Here is a 17,163-nt window from a genome sequence, read left to right as displayed (position 1 = left end):
GCTCGCACAAACAAAAAGGACATGTTTGCGAAGAAAATGAAGTGAAAATGGAGTGAAAATCGGCTTTGGACTCGTCAGTGTTCACAGGCTTGCTGGCCGAACTAATGGAATTCTTTGCACACTAGCCCACAGTGCGTAATCATCTGCAGTTGGCCTAAAATGTCACATGATTTCTTGTGTTGGCTTGTGGGAAAGCGTATCTTTTCCAGTTGTTTGCCACAATACGATGCAATATGAAGCAGCAACATACACACATTTGTATGCAGCGACGTGTTCGACTGTGGTTCGATTTCAGGCAAGTTCACTTCCATGGAAAGCATACCGCTGCCGTTAATCCTTATGTGTGTGTGTGTACGTATATGTGGGCAAAAAGAACAATGCATCCTCTCTAGTCCTAGCTGTTAGAGCGTGGGGCATGTGGTGATCCAACGCTTTGTCTTTACAGCCCTAATCAGTGACGACACCTGAAAGCATTAAAACACCAGGCTGGGCCATGAAATTAATGACACACACAAGGAAAACCACATCCCCAACCCGCCGCTATCACCGCTGCTGCTGCAGAGACAGAAGACTTAAACCATCCTCCAGATTTTATTCACCAAGTAAGTTCCTTCTCATCAATAAACATCCTCATAACTGCATTTATGACGGACTGAAACCCACCTCGTAGAATATTAATGTCCAAGAAGTCCAAAGTAACGCTCTTTGTTTTAGAGTGGCTATGGAGCGCGGGCCGCAGCACTCAGAATAGCCGCATGACTCAGCCAAAAGTTGAAACCTTTGTTTATTTTACAGTCAGTGCAGAAGATGGTTAACTAGGCAAACAGACAGCTCAGCAGGCAGATGAGGACACCGTCAGGGAAATAATTAGACAGACAGGGAGACAGGCAAGCAAGCAGATGAGCAGACAGGCAGGGAGACAAGTAGATAGACAGGGAGACAGGAGAATGCACCCTGTCCCCACTCCAGGAAGGAGGCAGTGTTGGCTGGGGGCTGTGGAGAGACATGGTGGGGGGCACAGAGAGATGGGGTGAATGCACACAGGGGAAGGAAGAGGAGTAGGACACACCCAGAGCAGCAGGGGGGGCATCGATTTCACCACAGACAGGAACAACCACCGCTGGTGTTGAGAGATGAGAGATGAGAGAAGGACAGGTCTGCAGGTCACCCCCCCCACACACACACACACACATTCATAGGTGTCACAGGTAGCCCGGTACTGACAGATCCCTGAGGAGTGGAGGAAGGCAGGGGGAGATAAGCCGACTGCACATGGCAAGAGATACGGGTTCTACCTCTGATATGGGAATATTGTTAAACAGTGAAGAACATTATCTAGGTGATTAGTATGTATTGCAAAATGAACCCCAGGCCCTTGGTCTTATCACACGCCCAGTGTGAGTTTCTATTCCTGGAAATCGGTCTTGCTGCCTGTAAGGCCGTCTGTTAAAAATTATGCTGGAGGTTTGCTTACAGAGACGCCATGTGGAGACCATGGCTGGAAGTTTGACCTGTACATAAATTAACTGGGAGGAAAGTGCACTGTAGGCTACACCCTGCTAGTAGATACCCTAGACACACCGCCTGCCCAACTTCACACACACACTACACACACACACTACTACACACACACACACTATCTGCTCTCTCTCTCTTTCCCTCGCTCTCTTTCTACCACACACACGTGAATTTAACATAAAATGCCTCTTGATCCAAAATTTGTTTACTCCAGGAGAGGTTGAAACACGCAGCAGTGAGTAATACAGATGGAAAAGAGGCCTGTCATTGAGACCTCCTGCAAGGATAATGCTCTGAATGATAGTCCAGCCTTCGGATTAGCCAGGGAGACAAAGAAGAAAAAAAAAAACACTTTTGCTCCCCAGATGCCTTAAAAACAGGCAACTTCTCCTTCGCCTCAAATCTCACACTGTGCCTGCTGCTACAGCTTTCTCAGATAGAGAGGCGCTACTTTCAGCTGAGCTACAGGGAGGCAGTCACACACAGACACACACACACACACACACATACAAATAAACAAATGAAAAGGAGCAAAGGCAAAGACACACCAAAAGCACTTTGTGCCAACCACCCCCTGCTTTAGAGCTGATTTATTCAGAGAGCAGGATAGGTGTGAAAGTCATCTACTTCCTGTGGAGGGTATTCAGTAGTATCAATCCCTGCTCCTCTGATCCATCCATCCATCCAACCACCCCGCCCCTCTCCACCTCTCGCTCTGACAGTGAAACAGGTGTCTCGGCTATTAGTATGAGTCTTTCTGTGCCACCTCTTCTATCCCACATCTCTGCTGACAGGTATAAATCAAGGCTATGTAAATGAGCACCAGTAAATCAAGAGCTCGTCATGCACCAGTGAAATAGCCTACAAGTGACGCAAAATAGCTTTAAAATAGACCACACCCAAAACACACTTAGCGCAATGCTGTTTGCATTATTCAGTCAACAGCTAAATGTGACTTTCCCACTCCAGTCAGAACAAGAGTCACCCTCCATCTTCCATCATAAAATGAACACTCATCTACAGTATTTAATAAGTGTCATACGTCATCCTCTCCCCACTGAATCATATCCACTCTCCAATATTTCTCCTCTACTCGCTCTAATTTGCTCTCATAAAAAGGCTACCTTCTACTGCTCTCCTTAGGTCTTGTTTTTTATTTCTTTTTCTAGCACTTCTCTCACAGGAGTGTTGTCAGGGCACTATAATGCTGACCCTTGCACTCCTTACTGAATCACTCTGGATAGGAGCATCAACTAAAATGCCTAAAATGTAAATGTAACAATACAGCTGAGAAACATTGTTGCCTTAAGTGAAAAGGCAAGTGCAGCATTCCACAACTAGCAGCTGTATTGAGTTTCTTTTATCTCTCGCAACCCGAGGTCTGTCACACTTTCTTACATTAGCACTTGCATCAGCACCCATGTCACAACCTCATTCAGACAGCCAGACAGACGGTCCAAACAAACTCGGTTAGATGCAACAACACTAAAGAGATGGGTGTCTGAGTGAGAGATGGAAAGTTGAGCATCTGTCACAGTGCTGAACCATTTGGCTGAAATCAAAGGGAGATGAGGGCCTTCAAAGGACAGGCAAGCCGTGTCTGAGGCCAGACATGCTCTGGTGTGCTCTGGAGATAAGGGCCAAGAGGTTATATTGCTTTTCTTCCGTCTCTCCCTTTGTTCTCCTCTGTCTTAAGGGAGAGGGCGGGAGACAGAGAGAAAAAAGAAAAAGAGAAAAAAGAGGGGAGAGAAAGGGAAGCAGAGAGGCAGAGTGACAGTGAGAGAGAGAGGAGAGAGAATGAGTCATGAGCAGACTGCCCGTCCCTCCCGCCACAGCGCGCCGTGTTGATCAAACACTCGTTAGTAGAATTTGCTTGGTGTTTCCGGACGGCAAGGGTAATGAGTGGAGGTGGCTGAAGCAGAGGGGTGCCGTGCCGTGATGTGGATCATTTCTGACAGTATCTGAGTACTTCTGCCTTCCAGCCCTTCCCTTTTCCTGCCTTCTTCAGCGTGCCGCAGCAGAGCTGTTGCCTCCAGCGTACCTTTGACTGGGAGCACTTTGACTCAGCTGGATGCCAGGCATGAGCTAAATAGCAGAGTAATCCTCAGTGGAATTCTAAAGTGAACACACACGCTACCTCAAATCCCAAGGGGTTCGCAAGTTTACTTTCCTGGCACCAGGTGAAAAACAGCGCAGTTGGGAGCGTCACCTATGAATGTAGGCATTGTGGAAGTGCCAGTTTAAACTGCATGCACTGTGTGCAAGAGGGCATTATTGTTGCACTATTGGTCTGACTAGCAACCACCCCCACCAACCCCACCACCCCCCACCCGCACGCCCCACAAATTTTGTTTTCTTTCCAGCGGGCACATGAAATGTTCTCCCAAAAAGTATTTTGACAGAAACATGTTTTGTGTTACAACATGCAGAACAGAAGAACAGAAGAATAGGTCGCCATTGCTCTATATCACAAATACATGGTGGATTTTGTTGCTCTCCTTGAGGGATTGCGGCCATACATTTTGGCATCTGTGCTGGTCAGCAAAATTCAAAAGGTCAGGCCAATGTTATTGCCTTGGTGCTGATTTTAAAAGATTTTCAAAGTAGGGGGTGAAAAAAAACAAAGGCCACCATTTGGCATTATTGGATTGGAACAACAGTGTTTGTCAGATACATTGATTTTTTTCTGCTGCTGGTTCCCATTATGTTGATGCATGCAGTATGTGAACTGCCACATATGACCCTGGAGTAAAGCATATAACGCATGCCTAACACCGACAGATTAGACTGTTAAGAAGAACCCATTCTCCTCTAGCAAGGACAAGCCAGTCTGATGGGTGTCAGGTGATGATGGGGGGTGGGTGAATGATTGGCTTATTTTGGTTCTGTCAGTGTACTACATACAGTTAGGCCTTGCCACATTAAGGATTGCGTTTTGCTGAACCTCATGTCCAGAGGTACAGTTGAGAAAACATGGAACCAACCGGAAACCAATATAATCCCAAACCATTTAAACATGGCTCAAATTAATTGATTTATTAATTCCAATGCCAATGCTCCTATACTTTTCAGAGTTCCGACTCATTTTAAGTATCTCACAATTTCTATGTTTTGGTGCAAGGTTAATTTAATCACCCTGGCTGTTTTCAGAAGCCTTTCAATTTTTTATCCAGTGGCTATAATGTAATTTTGCGAACGCATTAGAATATGAAGCAGTACCCCATTAATGTTAAAACAAATGAAACTCATGCTCAACCATAATGACAAAAAAAACAAATAACACGTGCATACACTGTTCCTCCTAACATGACAGAAATGGAAGTAGGCTATAACTGGGTTGTCAAATAATACCTATTTGATAGCATATTTCCATTTTTGGACCAGTCATTTAAATTTAAATTGCCTCATATTGATGATTTACACAGTGAAATTAGGGAAAAAAGGCTTTCAACTGTACAAAAGTGGGTTAGTAATGTGAGGCAATGCAAGATGACTAAATGGTGTGATCATTGTCTTTTTGTTTTATTAACACCAAGCCTGTGAAAACAGGATCACACAACATTAGCAAAAATCTTTTTACCAGGGTGTGATGTCTCTTTTGTACAAACAAAACGATATTTATAATTAGATATATATAATTAGAGACAGTTGACAATGATGAATGTTGAATACAAAATTATGGCCAAAACTATTGATAATATTATTGAAAAGGAACAAACGTGCCATTAAAGGAAGAATAATGTTTGATAACTGAGCAATACTGGATTTTACCTTGTAGCACTAGACCAGGGTAAAGCATTTGATTGGGCTACATCTCTAGAGAATACCTTTGTCTTGGAGTGGTATGGTTTCCTCATCAAATTTATAGATGTGATCAAGCTATTGTACGTTAAGTCTATGGTATAAGTGAATGTAAATGGTGGTCTAACAGAATTTTTTTCAATAGCTAGAGGTGTGAAACAGGGTTGTCTACTCAGCACAGCACTGTACATAATTGCTATTAGTCCCTTATTAAAATGCATTAAAAACGATAATAGATTAAAAGGTAGGTCTGTAGGCAGTTGTGATAGAATAGTTGTGTCGGCATATGTAGATGACCTGTCTTTATTTATAAATAAGGAAGAAGAATTAGATATTATTAGAGAACATTTACAGTGTATGAATCGGTCTCTGAAGCAAGGCTTAATGAGGATAAGACTGATGGTGTCTGGATAGGTGAACAAAAAAACAGACCTCCTATTCAGATTAAATTCACACTTGTTGCCACCATGAGGTGTGCTTGAAAAGAACTGGAAAAGGAAGCATAAAGGAATAGAAGATGAAATAAAAAAAATGGAATAAAAGAAAATGTCCAGTGTGTGTGTTTGTGTGTATGAGGTCATGTTTATCAATGCAACATCCAAGACTCAAGTTCTTACGTTCATGTGTTCTTTGCATACTACTGAGACAAAGTGAAAAAAAACGTTGATAACATAAAAGGAGAACTTTTTATTTTATTCTATTTCAGCCATGCATTCTTGCCTTGATGTAAGAGGGACATCGCTCACAGATTAGGCCTAGCTAGGTCTAGATGTCCTCTGCACTGTCACATGACATAGGGCTAATTAACTCTAGAGAGGAAAATGGAGACTCTGCAAGGAGCAATAAACGTTCTCCATTATAAGCCATCTAATTAGAATGCAAGCTACAAGGGCTTGAAGGAGAACATAACAAACACAGAGGCCAGTGTAATTGTCAACCAAGCTCTGAGGAAAGCAAACATAATAGACATAATCAGCCTAGCACCTCCTATAAGGTCATGATGGAATGCTGTGGAAAACATTTCTCTGTATCTGACTGCAGTTTCCAGATGGCGTTTTCTTGAACCGAGGAAAAGGTCACAGACATTTCAGCAGTCGTAAACTTCAGACACCATGCCATCAAATAGCCTAATCTATCTGTTGTTACCTGGCAAGAGGAGCATGAAGTACAGAAACTTCAGTTCTTCCAATCACAATTTCAAAGTTTTGCCTTTTCGGCGTCTGACCTAAACAACAGATTTTGGTTTGTAGCAGATTAAAGCAATGTCCCACGAGAAATGGCATTTCAAATAGAGGCTTCATTTCTCCTTCATGATCAGTTTTCAATCATAATATCATTTCACAAACATTTCAAACTACATCTTTAAACGACGTGTAAAATGGGTGCATGTCTGTGTTTGTGCTCGCATTCACGTCAGTCAAATTTTTCCAGTGCTTTTTGAGATAAAGAGCAAAGCGGCCAAAGTCAACAAAGTCAAAAGTTATAGGGGAGACTGTATGATTTCCAAGTCAGCCAATGTTCTGTCCACTCAAGGCCTTTAGGCCCAGTGGTTGATCAATAGTAACAGAAACGCCAGCAGGCCTCCAGAGCCCATTGCCAATTTAACCCGCTTTACCATGACCCACTTCTTCCTCAAATATCACAGCTGCTTACCAGGATGGATTACATGCTTCTGGTGGTGATAAGATGAGTGTGGAGGAGGAGAGGGAAGGGGAGATGGATGGAGAAAAATAGTTTGTGTGTGTGTGTGTGTGTGTGTGTCTGTGTGTGCATGTGTCAGTAGTGATCGCTCCAGCAGGTCAGAAAACACTGTGAGGCCGTTCAAGTGGCAGACAAACAGACAGGGGAGTGAATCTACAGCATGGCATCCAACAGCGGGTCTTGCTCAATTTGCCGTACTTGCATAGGCCTGCTTCACATACAACAAAGACACACAGCACCCCAGCCGGTTTCATGGGCAATTTATGCATCACGCTGGGCACATTATGAGTTCCTGTGTCAGGTAAATGTGTTTGGAGCGACAGGGAAGAATGATTTTGACTGCGAGTGAAAATAATGAATAGACAAATTCATCTCCATAAACGCTTTCAAGGATTCTATCTTGGTCATTCTCTCAGACACCTGCAACTGCCTCATATCCATATAATTGACAATGCATTTATTTTTACCTCATATTTGTGGACTTTTTTTGCCCTAGCTGGGTTTATGTTCTGTTTGTTATGATTTCTCTACCCTGTGTTCTTTGAAAGGATAAAAGAATGATTGTATTATTGTGAAAATTTCATTTTAACTATAAATCTTCACATCTTAGCTGCTTCACATCTTAGCTTTTTCACACAACTCCCATAATTCTCTCCTTGTGTGCAAATAAATTTCAATACCATCACACGACAAGAGAACATTGAGTATTTCTGGGTTCTTCATCTGTTCAGTTTACATGGACTGCTAATACAGTGATATATGGCAAGATGTAGGCTATATTATATAGCCTATTATGTAGACTATGTGTATACAGTAGCTATATGTAGGTATAGAGACATTTTTTTTTTATCGGTGTAATACAACCCAAATTCTTAGCCTGGTGTCCAGCCTCCATGAGTCGCAGTCTTTACCACGTTTTGAATTTACACAGCGATTTATAAGGGTCTGGACACAAGCCTATCCACGACTCACTGACGTAATTTCTCGCCCCCACCGATTGGTTGGTGATAGTTGCCAGTTATGGAAATCTTTGACCAATCACAGTGGCAAAGCAGACTGAAATAATCTGAAAACGCCTCAGAGCCATGGATGTATTGCTCAGAGGAGCAACAATCATGGCATCGTTCACTTCTGAGCACTTAAACATGCTGATTGTTCCTGTTTTAATTTATTCATTCAATTTTAATTCATCGAACTGACGAAATCGCTAATCTAGCTTGCTATCATCCAATACCTTTGCCATTTTGTTGTCATAACAACATAGTTGTTGTCGCGCTCTGTAATGCTCGTCATAAGTAGGCTTGTCCCGCCTACATCGACCATCCAATCAGGTATCTCAGACAGTATCTATCCGAAATAACTGCAATAGGCTTGCATCCAGACCCTAATGAACCGCCATGCAAATTCAAAGAGTGCTAAAGACAGTAATTCATAGCGGCTGGACACCAGGTTACCAAATTCTGGCATTCATAATAAATCACTTGCTGTATGAGCAGTGTTTCTATGTGCGTACGTTACAAGATTCAATTGCTAATGTTAACTAGCAAGCCAAGTAGTCTAATGTTACTGTATTCTCCATAGAAGAGATTAAGGCAGCTGATCAACTAGGGAGCCAGAGAGCTGAGATCACATTCAAATAAACTGCTAATTAATTAGGTCTATATGTGATCACCACAAATGAACCATGGGGGACACTCAGTTGGCTAATACCATGTAACTGTGATGTCAAACGATGTCTACGAATCTGGCCTGGGACCGGTGTTATATCTTCCCCTTCTCTCTCTCTCTCGCTCTGTCTCTCTCTTCATGTCTCTCTTCACTGTAAACCATCCAAAAAAGGCAAAAATGCCAAAATAAATTGTCTTAAAAAAATATAAAAAAAATATATATATATAAAAAATAACTGCACCATGGTATTGTGTACTTATATGTTTTGCTGCCTGCCTTTATTTCCTTGTTAGTTTGATTTTATATTTTATATCATTGTCTAGTCACCTATTGTTTCTCAGCATCAAATATTTTCAACTTCAGTGGCCTGCCTTGTGACCTGCCTGGTTGAATAACAGTTCTAGAGAGAAAGAGAGAGAGAGAAACAGAGAGAGAGAGAGAGAGAGAGAGAGAGAGAGAGAGAGAGAGAGAGAGAGAGAGAGACAACAACATGGCAGCAGAGACATCTGCTCACGAAAGTAATGATGATGCTGTGGGGGAGGAAAAGAATAAGACATGGAGGTCACGTTTGCTAGTATGGAGTCTCCATCTGTCCCCCGGGGTTAGTGGGGTGCGCCAGGGATGAGGGTGGGGCTGGGGGAACAGACACGGGGATGGTGTTTGCCAGCTCAATTCTTATCCCAGAGGCCAAGCAAACAGTAAATGAGGTGTGCTTCTTATAAAAGCAGTCTATCAGGGCCTGCTAGGCACAGCAATCTGCGGACCCTCGCCATGCCAAAGTTGAGGTCGGGTGTAGTCTGTATCGATTTGCCCTCTCAGGTGAACTGCGCAATACACTGTCTAAAAGAGGATCATGTCTGCGTCCTGTGTGTGTGGTGGAGTACATGTAGTGTAGGACACAGGGGCAGGTAGAGATGTCGAGAACTTTCATCTCAAGAAAACATGTCTTCTCCTAAAGGAACATTTCCTAAGAGAAATATCTCCTCCCTGACACCTAAGACCTTGAAAATATCCTCATGCAACAAATTATAGACTAAATCAATAAAACGGCATGATGATGATCATAGGTCACAACAGTCAGAAACATAGTCAACACGTAGGCAGTGTTAAAGTTGCAAGTTTGTTCAATAGGGTTAGTTAGTGATCGATTTTTTTTCTCTTTGGTGGAAGTTGGAACAAGGAAATTGCTAAATACACTAAATAACTCAAGGAAATTGCCTTCCTTCCCCCAATCAGATGGAATTTGAAATCAAAAAGTTGGTTTGAGGATAGCCGTGATGTTCAGAAGTGCATTCATGTCCATCCGTGTCACACAGCATTCTGCAGGTGTTTGTGCTCTCCCTCCAAATCCATGTTATTTTTTGTCACCTAGCGGGAATAAGCCTCTGACATAGAAAATAACAGCTTTTTTTCCCTCTCTCTGTCTCAAACACAAGGTGATGACCTCCCACCAGAATGTAAAATGCTTCTTTTTTTTTTTTCTTTAAAAGCTCAGGGATGAATCACTAGAAAAAAGGGGACAGTTTCAGGGGCCTATGCTATTGATTCAGTTTCTATGACCGCAAATACTTTAAAGCATAATAAGCCTATGCTTCAAGTCCCCATACCTTTCAGGGCTTGAAATGGCCTTGTCGTTACCTACAAATCACAGCTCTCAGCGAAGCCAGCCTCTCCAGAGCGATGTGTCAGTGACCACAGGGGGAAAAAAAAGCAAGGGACACAAGCAAGCGGGGAAAATTTGTAATGGTTTTTGTTGAGGATTTAGATAGTGGTATGGCAGTGTGGGAGTATCATTCATGTTCCAGACATAGCAGATCCTCTGGAGATATGGTGAATATTAAAGGGCTTTGGTGGAGTCGTCGCCCTGAAGGCTCTTGACAGGAGATTTGTTTATGACCTTCAGAAACAGAGGAGGAAGTCAATGATAGCTCTGATCGCCTCTTCTGCATCGCAGGCCAGCCTAGCACTTTGAAGACAGAAAGTTGCAGTTTTAACTCCAAGCATTTACTGTTGTCATCAGAACAGTGGTGCTCTTACAGCATTATTTATCACACAGGCCCAATTCTTTTAAGTGCAGCGTGAATGTAACAAGCTGTCTGCAAGAAACTTCTTGGCTCAGTTAGGAAGAGCTAGTTAAATTGTTTGCATCAAACTACCCAAGACTGGACACTCAGCATGTGAGATGCAGTAAAGAAAAGATATGGAAGTGGGAACCAGGGGACTGCTGACAGGACATATTAGACTAAAACTTTTCCCAAATTCATACGTTGGACTATTGCTGACTATGAATGAAACTTCTGATGCAGTGTTCTTTTTTCACCATGAGCCAAGCCAAAGCTGTCAACAAAAACAACATCAAAACAAAATATAGAAAACAAAATATAACGTTTTTTTGTAACTTCCTAAATAAGCAGAATGATTCACCATATCCATGAAAAAAACAAAGACAATGACATGTTGCCAAGTTTGCATGTAGGCCTCTTTTGGAAATGATAAAAATAAAACTTCTTATACACCACCTGTCTTCATTTCCTCTATTAAAGAAAGAGAATCTAATGACGAGCTTGGTGTTGTCTCTAAAAAAATAGGTTGGGTAGAATTACCTGAGAGATCAGGCAAGAGAGAGTAGAAGAATAACTCCATCTGTCAACTGAAGCAATATGACTGCCTGTGACATGCTTTGTTGCTCACCAGCCGTAACTACCTCCCTGAAAAGGTGCCAAAGGAGAATTAAAAACAAGAAAAAGTAATATGTGAGGCGCCTGAGACTAAGTCTGTTCATTATGTATGATTCAGATTCCTCCTAAAATGGAGCCAAGCCTAGCCAAGCCTAGGACAACGTAACTCCTCCTCACCCACACTGAAGCACAATATTCTTTCTGACAACAAAGGAGGAGCAACTTCCTGAATGATTCAACTGAACATGTTGGCAGGAAGCTGATCAATCTTCAGTAAGGCCAATGGTCTTATTCAGTACTGTGTCATACTGTAGCTCATTCAAATTCTAATAAATAAATAAATAAATTTTTCCTTCTAAACAACCGCACACAAGCACAGAATAGCTCTGGTTTATGCATGTCAAAGAAAGGGTGCCTCTCAAAAAAGAATCCCTTTGCAATATTTACTGTACCATGTGTTGCTGGGAGGCTTATTTCATCAGCAGTTTACAGTCTGTCACCTTAGTTTCTCCTATCACCTACCAAATCTGCCATGGCACAGCAGGAGGTTACTGTACAATGTCTTTCACTAGCATTCAGTGGCAAACATTAGCTGAGGAAAATGCCAGTGTCACACATCATCTTATTTTACTGGATCATCTTTCAAACTACTGGTCATGCAAATAGTTTACAGCATTTAGTCTTGGTCTAGTGAATTTAGGTAGCTAAATGTATTTTTTAAGTGACCCAGTAGCCTACAGTAGGCCTAGCCCATATACAACAGGTCCAAATTCCTCATCATAATCTATTTTTTGGCAGCGCAAAGGCAGTTTTACTTGACCAATCAATACAGTCATCAATAAAGACTGATGTCCTCTGGTATCCAAACCTATTACATTTTCCTGATCCATCTTCATTTGCTCTAAATGAGAGGAGAGGAGCCAGACTGGACTTCACTGTCTTTAGAAATTAGTCTACCCCTTCAATAAAGAATAGATGCACTGAAGGTCCAAGATGAAGACTGCTCAGCAGAGAAATTGAGGTTTGTCCAACAGCAAGAACTGTGGCACTCATCACTCGCCCCTTGTAAAATCTGCTTTAGATTCATAGAGAAAAGCTATGGTGGCTGAACAAATAAATAAGACAAGGCTCATGTCAAGCTTTGCCATGGGAGTGTCAATGAGAAAGAGAGAGCTCCGGGCTTGTAAAATAGACATGTAAACACTCCGATCCTATATGCTCGAGACCCCTCCAACCAACCCCCAAACACATGTAGTCTGCACAAGGTTTTCCCTGCATATTAATGTGTTTGGCTGCCTGTTGAGTGTTTTTGACCACATAAGCCAAAAGATTTTACTTCCAAGATGTGAGAAAAATATGCATTTGCATTTTTTCTTAGCATATGGCTTCTGAATTTCATAGTGTCTTATCATTGCGTTATGGCTTTGGAATGGGTTCTGAAAGTGTAATTTTAGCCCATAAAGGTTATTGTGTAATTTTAGAGTCCTCAAAACTCCATGCTTGTGTGAAACCTACCCCACTGGCAAATCAGCCAGCCAAGTTTGTCCAAGCAAAACACTTACACACACACAGACACACACACACACACACACACACACACACACACACATTCGGAGTTAGTCAAAGGCAACAGAATGATGGTTGGAGGGAATATGTTTAGGCATTCTGCTCTTTTCTTTCTCCTCTGCATTCCCATTTCTCCGGGCTATTTAGCGTTTAGTTTTCGTTATGCAGAGAGATGATAGCTTCTGCTGAATAATGATAGAGAAATGAGAGAAAAAGCAAGACAAAGAGGCTAATCTAAGCCAGCCAGTAAGAGGCTGTCCCCTCCCTCCATCATATTCCATCCATTCTACATACCTGATGGCAGCATGTGGGAGTCCAAACTGTCAGCATGCATGTATCACACAAAGCACAACTCTAACTGTTTCTGTCCTTTTGACACCAATTTATTGAGTGGGTTGCTGATGGGAGTAAATTGAGAAGAATTCCCCACTCCTTTATACCCTATGCTATTCTGAGCAGGATGTTTCATGCATGCAAGCATGGCTATGAAAACAAGGCCTACAGCTAGACTACAGCTAGTAGTAGGCTAGCCCGCTATTAAAATGATCTCCTCCCACATACTTCATGCTAGAAACTCTATTCAACTCTCATCCTCTTTAGCACATGTTGGGAACTGTGTTGCTTGTATTCAACTTTTTGATAAGACTTTTAAAAATATTTAACCAACTGTTTTCCAACAAACCCAACACACACCAATGATGGAATGTTCAGGGCAGAGAAGAGCAAGTGATGTCACCAACTGACACTGAGCTCTGGCTGGCAAGCAGCTCACAATACAGGCACACTGCTGCTGCTACTACTGTTACTATTACTACTACTACTACTAATGTTACTGGGTTTTATCCAATACATCTAGCCCACACATTTTCTCCAGGAAATGTAGCTTTCTAGTTTGTCCATATAAGTCATGTGATAGTCCTATATCGTGAAAACCTCGCAAATTCAGTCCTGCTGATTTTCATTTTAACTTGAATTAACTTTAGCGTTAAATTGAAGCATTACGTTGCATGCTCTTCTATGGGACAGGCTCTACCACCATTGGGCTGATGATAACGTTAATGCTGTTTTTTAGTTCCTGAAAAGTTTACGTTTTAGAGGGTTTTTTTTATTTTTTTAAGAGAATTCCATTTAACCTACTCACACCGCTAAAGCTAACGTTAACCACGTCAAATAACTTTGCTAGCGTTAGTTAACTCACCATGGAGTTCTTCATAGTGGCCTTAACGGTAAAACCTTCGGCTTTTAGCTCCATTCTTTCCTTGGAAATGTCCAAACGTTTCGTACTTCTCCACATGGAAAATGAAATGATGTTGTAAATCTAAATCTAACACGACGACCACTCTAATGTTTGTGTAACTGCAACCCACAAAACAAAAGGACAGTTGTTTCTGCTGCGGTTGCTATGCAACTTGAGAGACGCCTTGGTCTGGTTGCTGCGGAGACGTGTGTCTCCGTGTTGTGGCTGATCACAGGCAGGTCCCTCCACAGTGTTTACAAACAGGCAATTACCCTTATACGAAGAAGAAATATTTTGATAAATTAATAGTAGGATACTAACAAATATCACAGCAAAACGTTAAATCCCAGTAATATTTTCATCTAGGGTCAATAAACCCCTGTTGACTACCACATTGAGTTACTATAGGAATATTATAGCGATTTTTCATTATACGGTACATTATGGTACCAAATATACAAGAATATGGTATGAAAAACACCATCTGAGTTTGCACAACTCTCTTACAATTATCCCACATAACTAGTTGCGCTTAGAAATGTATTGTATGTAATCTATTTGACATACTTGAAGTCACCTTTGGGTTTAACTAAACCCCTACTGTAATTGACTTCCAGCCATGGCCAAAGTAAAAGAACAACATTTCACTTTCTGAGATGTCTTAAAGCCTAATGTATTGTATTGGAGAATTTCCCCACCACTATCTATCTGATAGCATGTCAGAAATCAAAGCAAGGGTACCATTTCCACATACAGAAGAGCACTTGCTCTTTGTGTTGATTTATTATATGTTAATCCTTATGTCCAATTACCCCTTTTAATGGTCTAAGTCTATATTGTCCAATAATAGAGTCAACCTGAGGGACTAAATGAGGAGCTTCAATTAAACTGCTTCATATAAAAAGAGTGATGGGAATTGTCATTACCACCTGCAATTTATCATTGTGCATTTTGGTATTTGTGTGACTAGAATTCCCTAAATGTTTGAGAACCTATAGGAACTGTAAATGTGTAAGAACAGAAAATATACCACATACTTATATACTATATTGGTATCCACAGATTACTTTCATTTTTACCTACTTGCCCTACTTGCATCACATGACACATTTTATGGATGCAATCATGTGATCAACTCATTTGTACATTTTTCTTTAGTTTGGAAAGGTATGCAGTGATGAAGGTCTGATAATAGGTCAAATCCTTTTCACTGCACTTAACACTTTTTTTAACTTTTTGACATAATCTTTTGAAGATTTTGAGTCCAATATATACTATTGTAGTTTTTGTTTATTAAAAGTAATGGATCAAATTGGTACTTTAGTTATTTTTGGCAACAGGCTACTACAAGTTTAATACTTCCAGCATGTATAACTTCAAGTTTAATACTTTGAACCAGTATCAGTGAAAATGTGTCACTGCCCCCCCACTATGAACTTTCTGTGTGCATAGATGTTGCTTCAGCAGCTCCCAGGCCACCACAATTTTATCCCTAGACACAGAGGATAGATCGCATGCTCAGCTCATCATCATACCAGTACAGAGGACCTTCATCTTGCAGTAAATACTTAATGATGCTCTTTGTCTGGCAGGTGGACTGAGGCCTTGACTCTCAATAAGCTGGTTAGAAAGCGGCCTGAGCACTGAATCATTCCAATTTAGGGATGTGGCACTTTTAATCTTCCAATATCCTTTTTGCCTCTGGAGACTTTCCTGGGGGAACTGGTGCAACTGTTATTAATCTTCGGTGCACTGGCAATTTCTCTAAAAGCCCCTATTTGTTTTTTATGGCTCCATTGAGAGAGGAGGGTATAGCGGCAGAGAGGGAGACTGTAAACAAGGTATGCAGGGAAGGCGAGTTATGTCCCTGTCAGCATTCAATGCTGGCCTCTCTCTCTCTCTCTCCCTCTCTCTCTCTCTTTCTCCCCCTCTCCCTCTCCTTCCCCTCAGAGGATTAAAAAGAGGAAGAGGGGAGTTTTCAGAGAGCAAACTGAGCAAACTGGAGCGTCAGCATGAATTCAGCTGGACTGAGAAATGACTGTTCAAACGGAATGGCACTATCTCACTGCTATGAGGAGGGGTGGCGAGGAGGGGAGCCGCTCTTTGTGCATTGTGGAAATAGACCTTGCAGGGACGTTGTGTGAAATACAAAATATATTGTTAGCTTTGCCAATTTCTTGCATTGTGTGCGCATGTGAGTATGTATGTTTGTCTGTCTGTATACCTGTGTCAGTCACCCCACAGGTCAACTTAACATGTTTCCCACAGCTGCTTCAAGGACACACGCCTATAGTCTCCGACTTGACTCACACAGTGAAAATTCATTAGCATTTTCTGCCACTAATGATGCATTGTGAGTAACCAAGAGGTTTTGTATTTTGAACTTTCTGGAAAAAAATCACTTGGCACGCAGGAAAAGAATGAGGTGAAAAATGTGAGTAACAGCATCACGAAGGGACTGCAATACTACATCATGGCGTGATAAATGTATGTTTTATTTTTTTTCCTGCATCTATAGTGTATCTGCATCACCATGTTGTCCCTGGTTTGATCTCCAGCTCATTTGCCGGGTATAGCCATCGTCCGCTGTGAGGGAAAACAGCAATTATGATATCATTAGAGCAGAAACCCGCACCTACAAAACAGAGGACCCAGAGGAGGCCAGAGGAAGAATCTCAGCAGGAAAAGGATAGCAGAGACTTTGCAGCAGACACAGTTGCCCCCCAATTACCATGAGGCAAGACAAACAGCCATTAGAGTAGGTCATTAGGCTGTAGGGAGAGTGGCCAGGGGCTTGTTGGGCTTAATAGTTCGTCAGGTTGTGAAAGTCACACAAAGTGTACAAGGTATCTGACTGTGATAAATGCAGTCAGATGCAAAAGGGAATAGGGATAGCAGTCTGTGTTGCTGCTTATGTTATATTCTATAAGACAGTAAAACCTAAGGAAAATGTAACCTTAGATATTGTATAATGATTAGTAATAATTAGTATAA

The 17,163-nt window shown here is 41.7% G+C and overlaps 1 protein-coding gene across 1 annotated transcript in view; it reads right to left on the bottom strand.

Annotated features, from left to right (window-relative positions):
- Nucleotides 1-14,226, bottom strand: part of pacrg (PARK2 co-regulated) — a 119,040-nt gene extending 104,814 nt beyond the window's left edge. The window contains exon 1 of the mRNA XM_071519361.1: nt 14,131-14,226. Coding sequence (XP_071375462.1) covers nt 14,131-14,226 — 96 coding nt within the window. The remainder of the gene's footprint in view (nt 1-14,130) is intronic.
- Nucleotides 14,227-17,163: the final 2,937 nt, after the last annotated feature.

Source organism: Centroberyx affinis, unplaced genomic scaffold, assembly GCF_046629955.1.
Source record: "Centroberyx affinis isolate AG114_WGS23_722 - 3 ecotype Tasmania unplaced genomic scaffold, CSIRO-AGI_Caff_v1 ptg000689l_1, whole genome shotgun sequence".
Taxonomy (NCBI): Eukaryota; Metazoa; Chordata; class Actinopteri; order Beryciformes; family Berycidae; genus Centroberyx; species Centroberyx affinis.
This window is presented reverse-complemented; position numbering and strand designations above follow the sequence as displayed.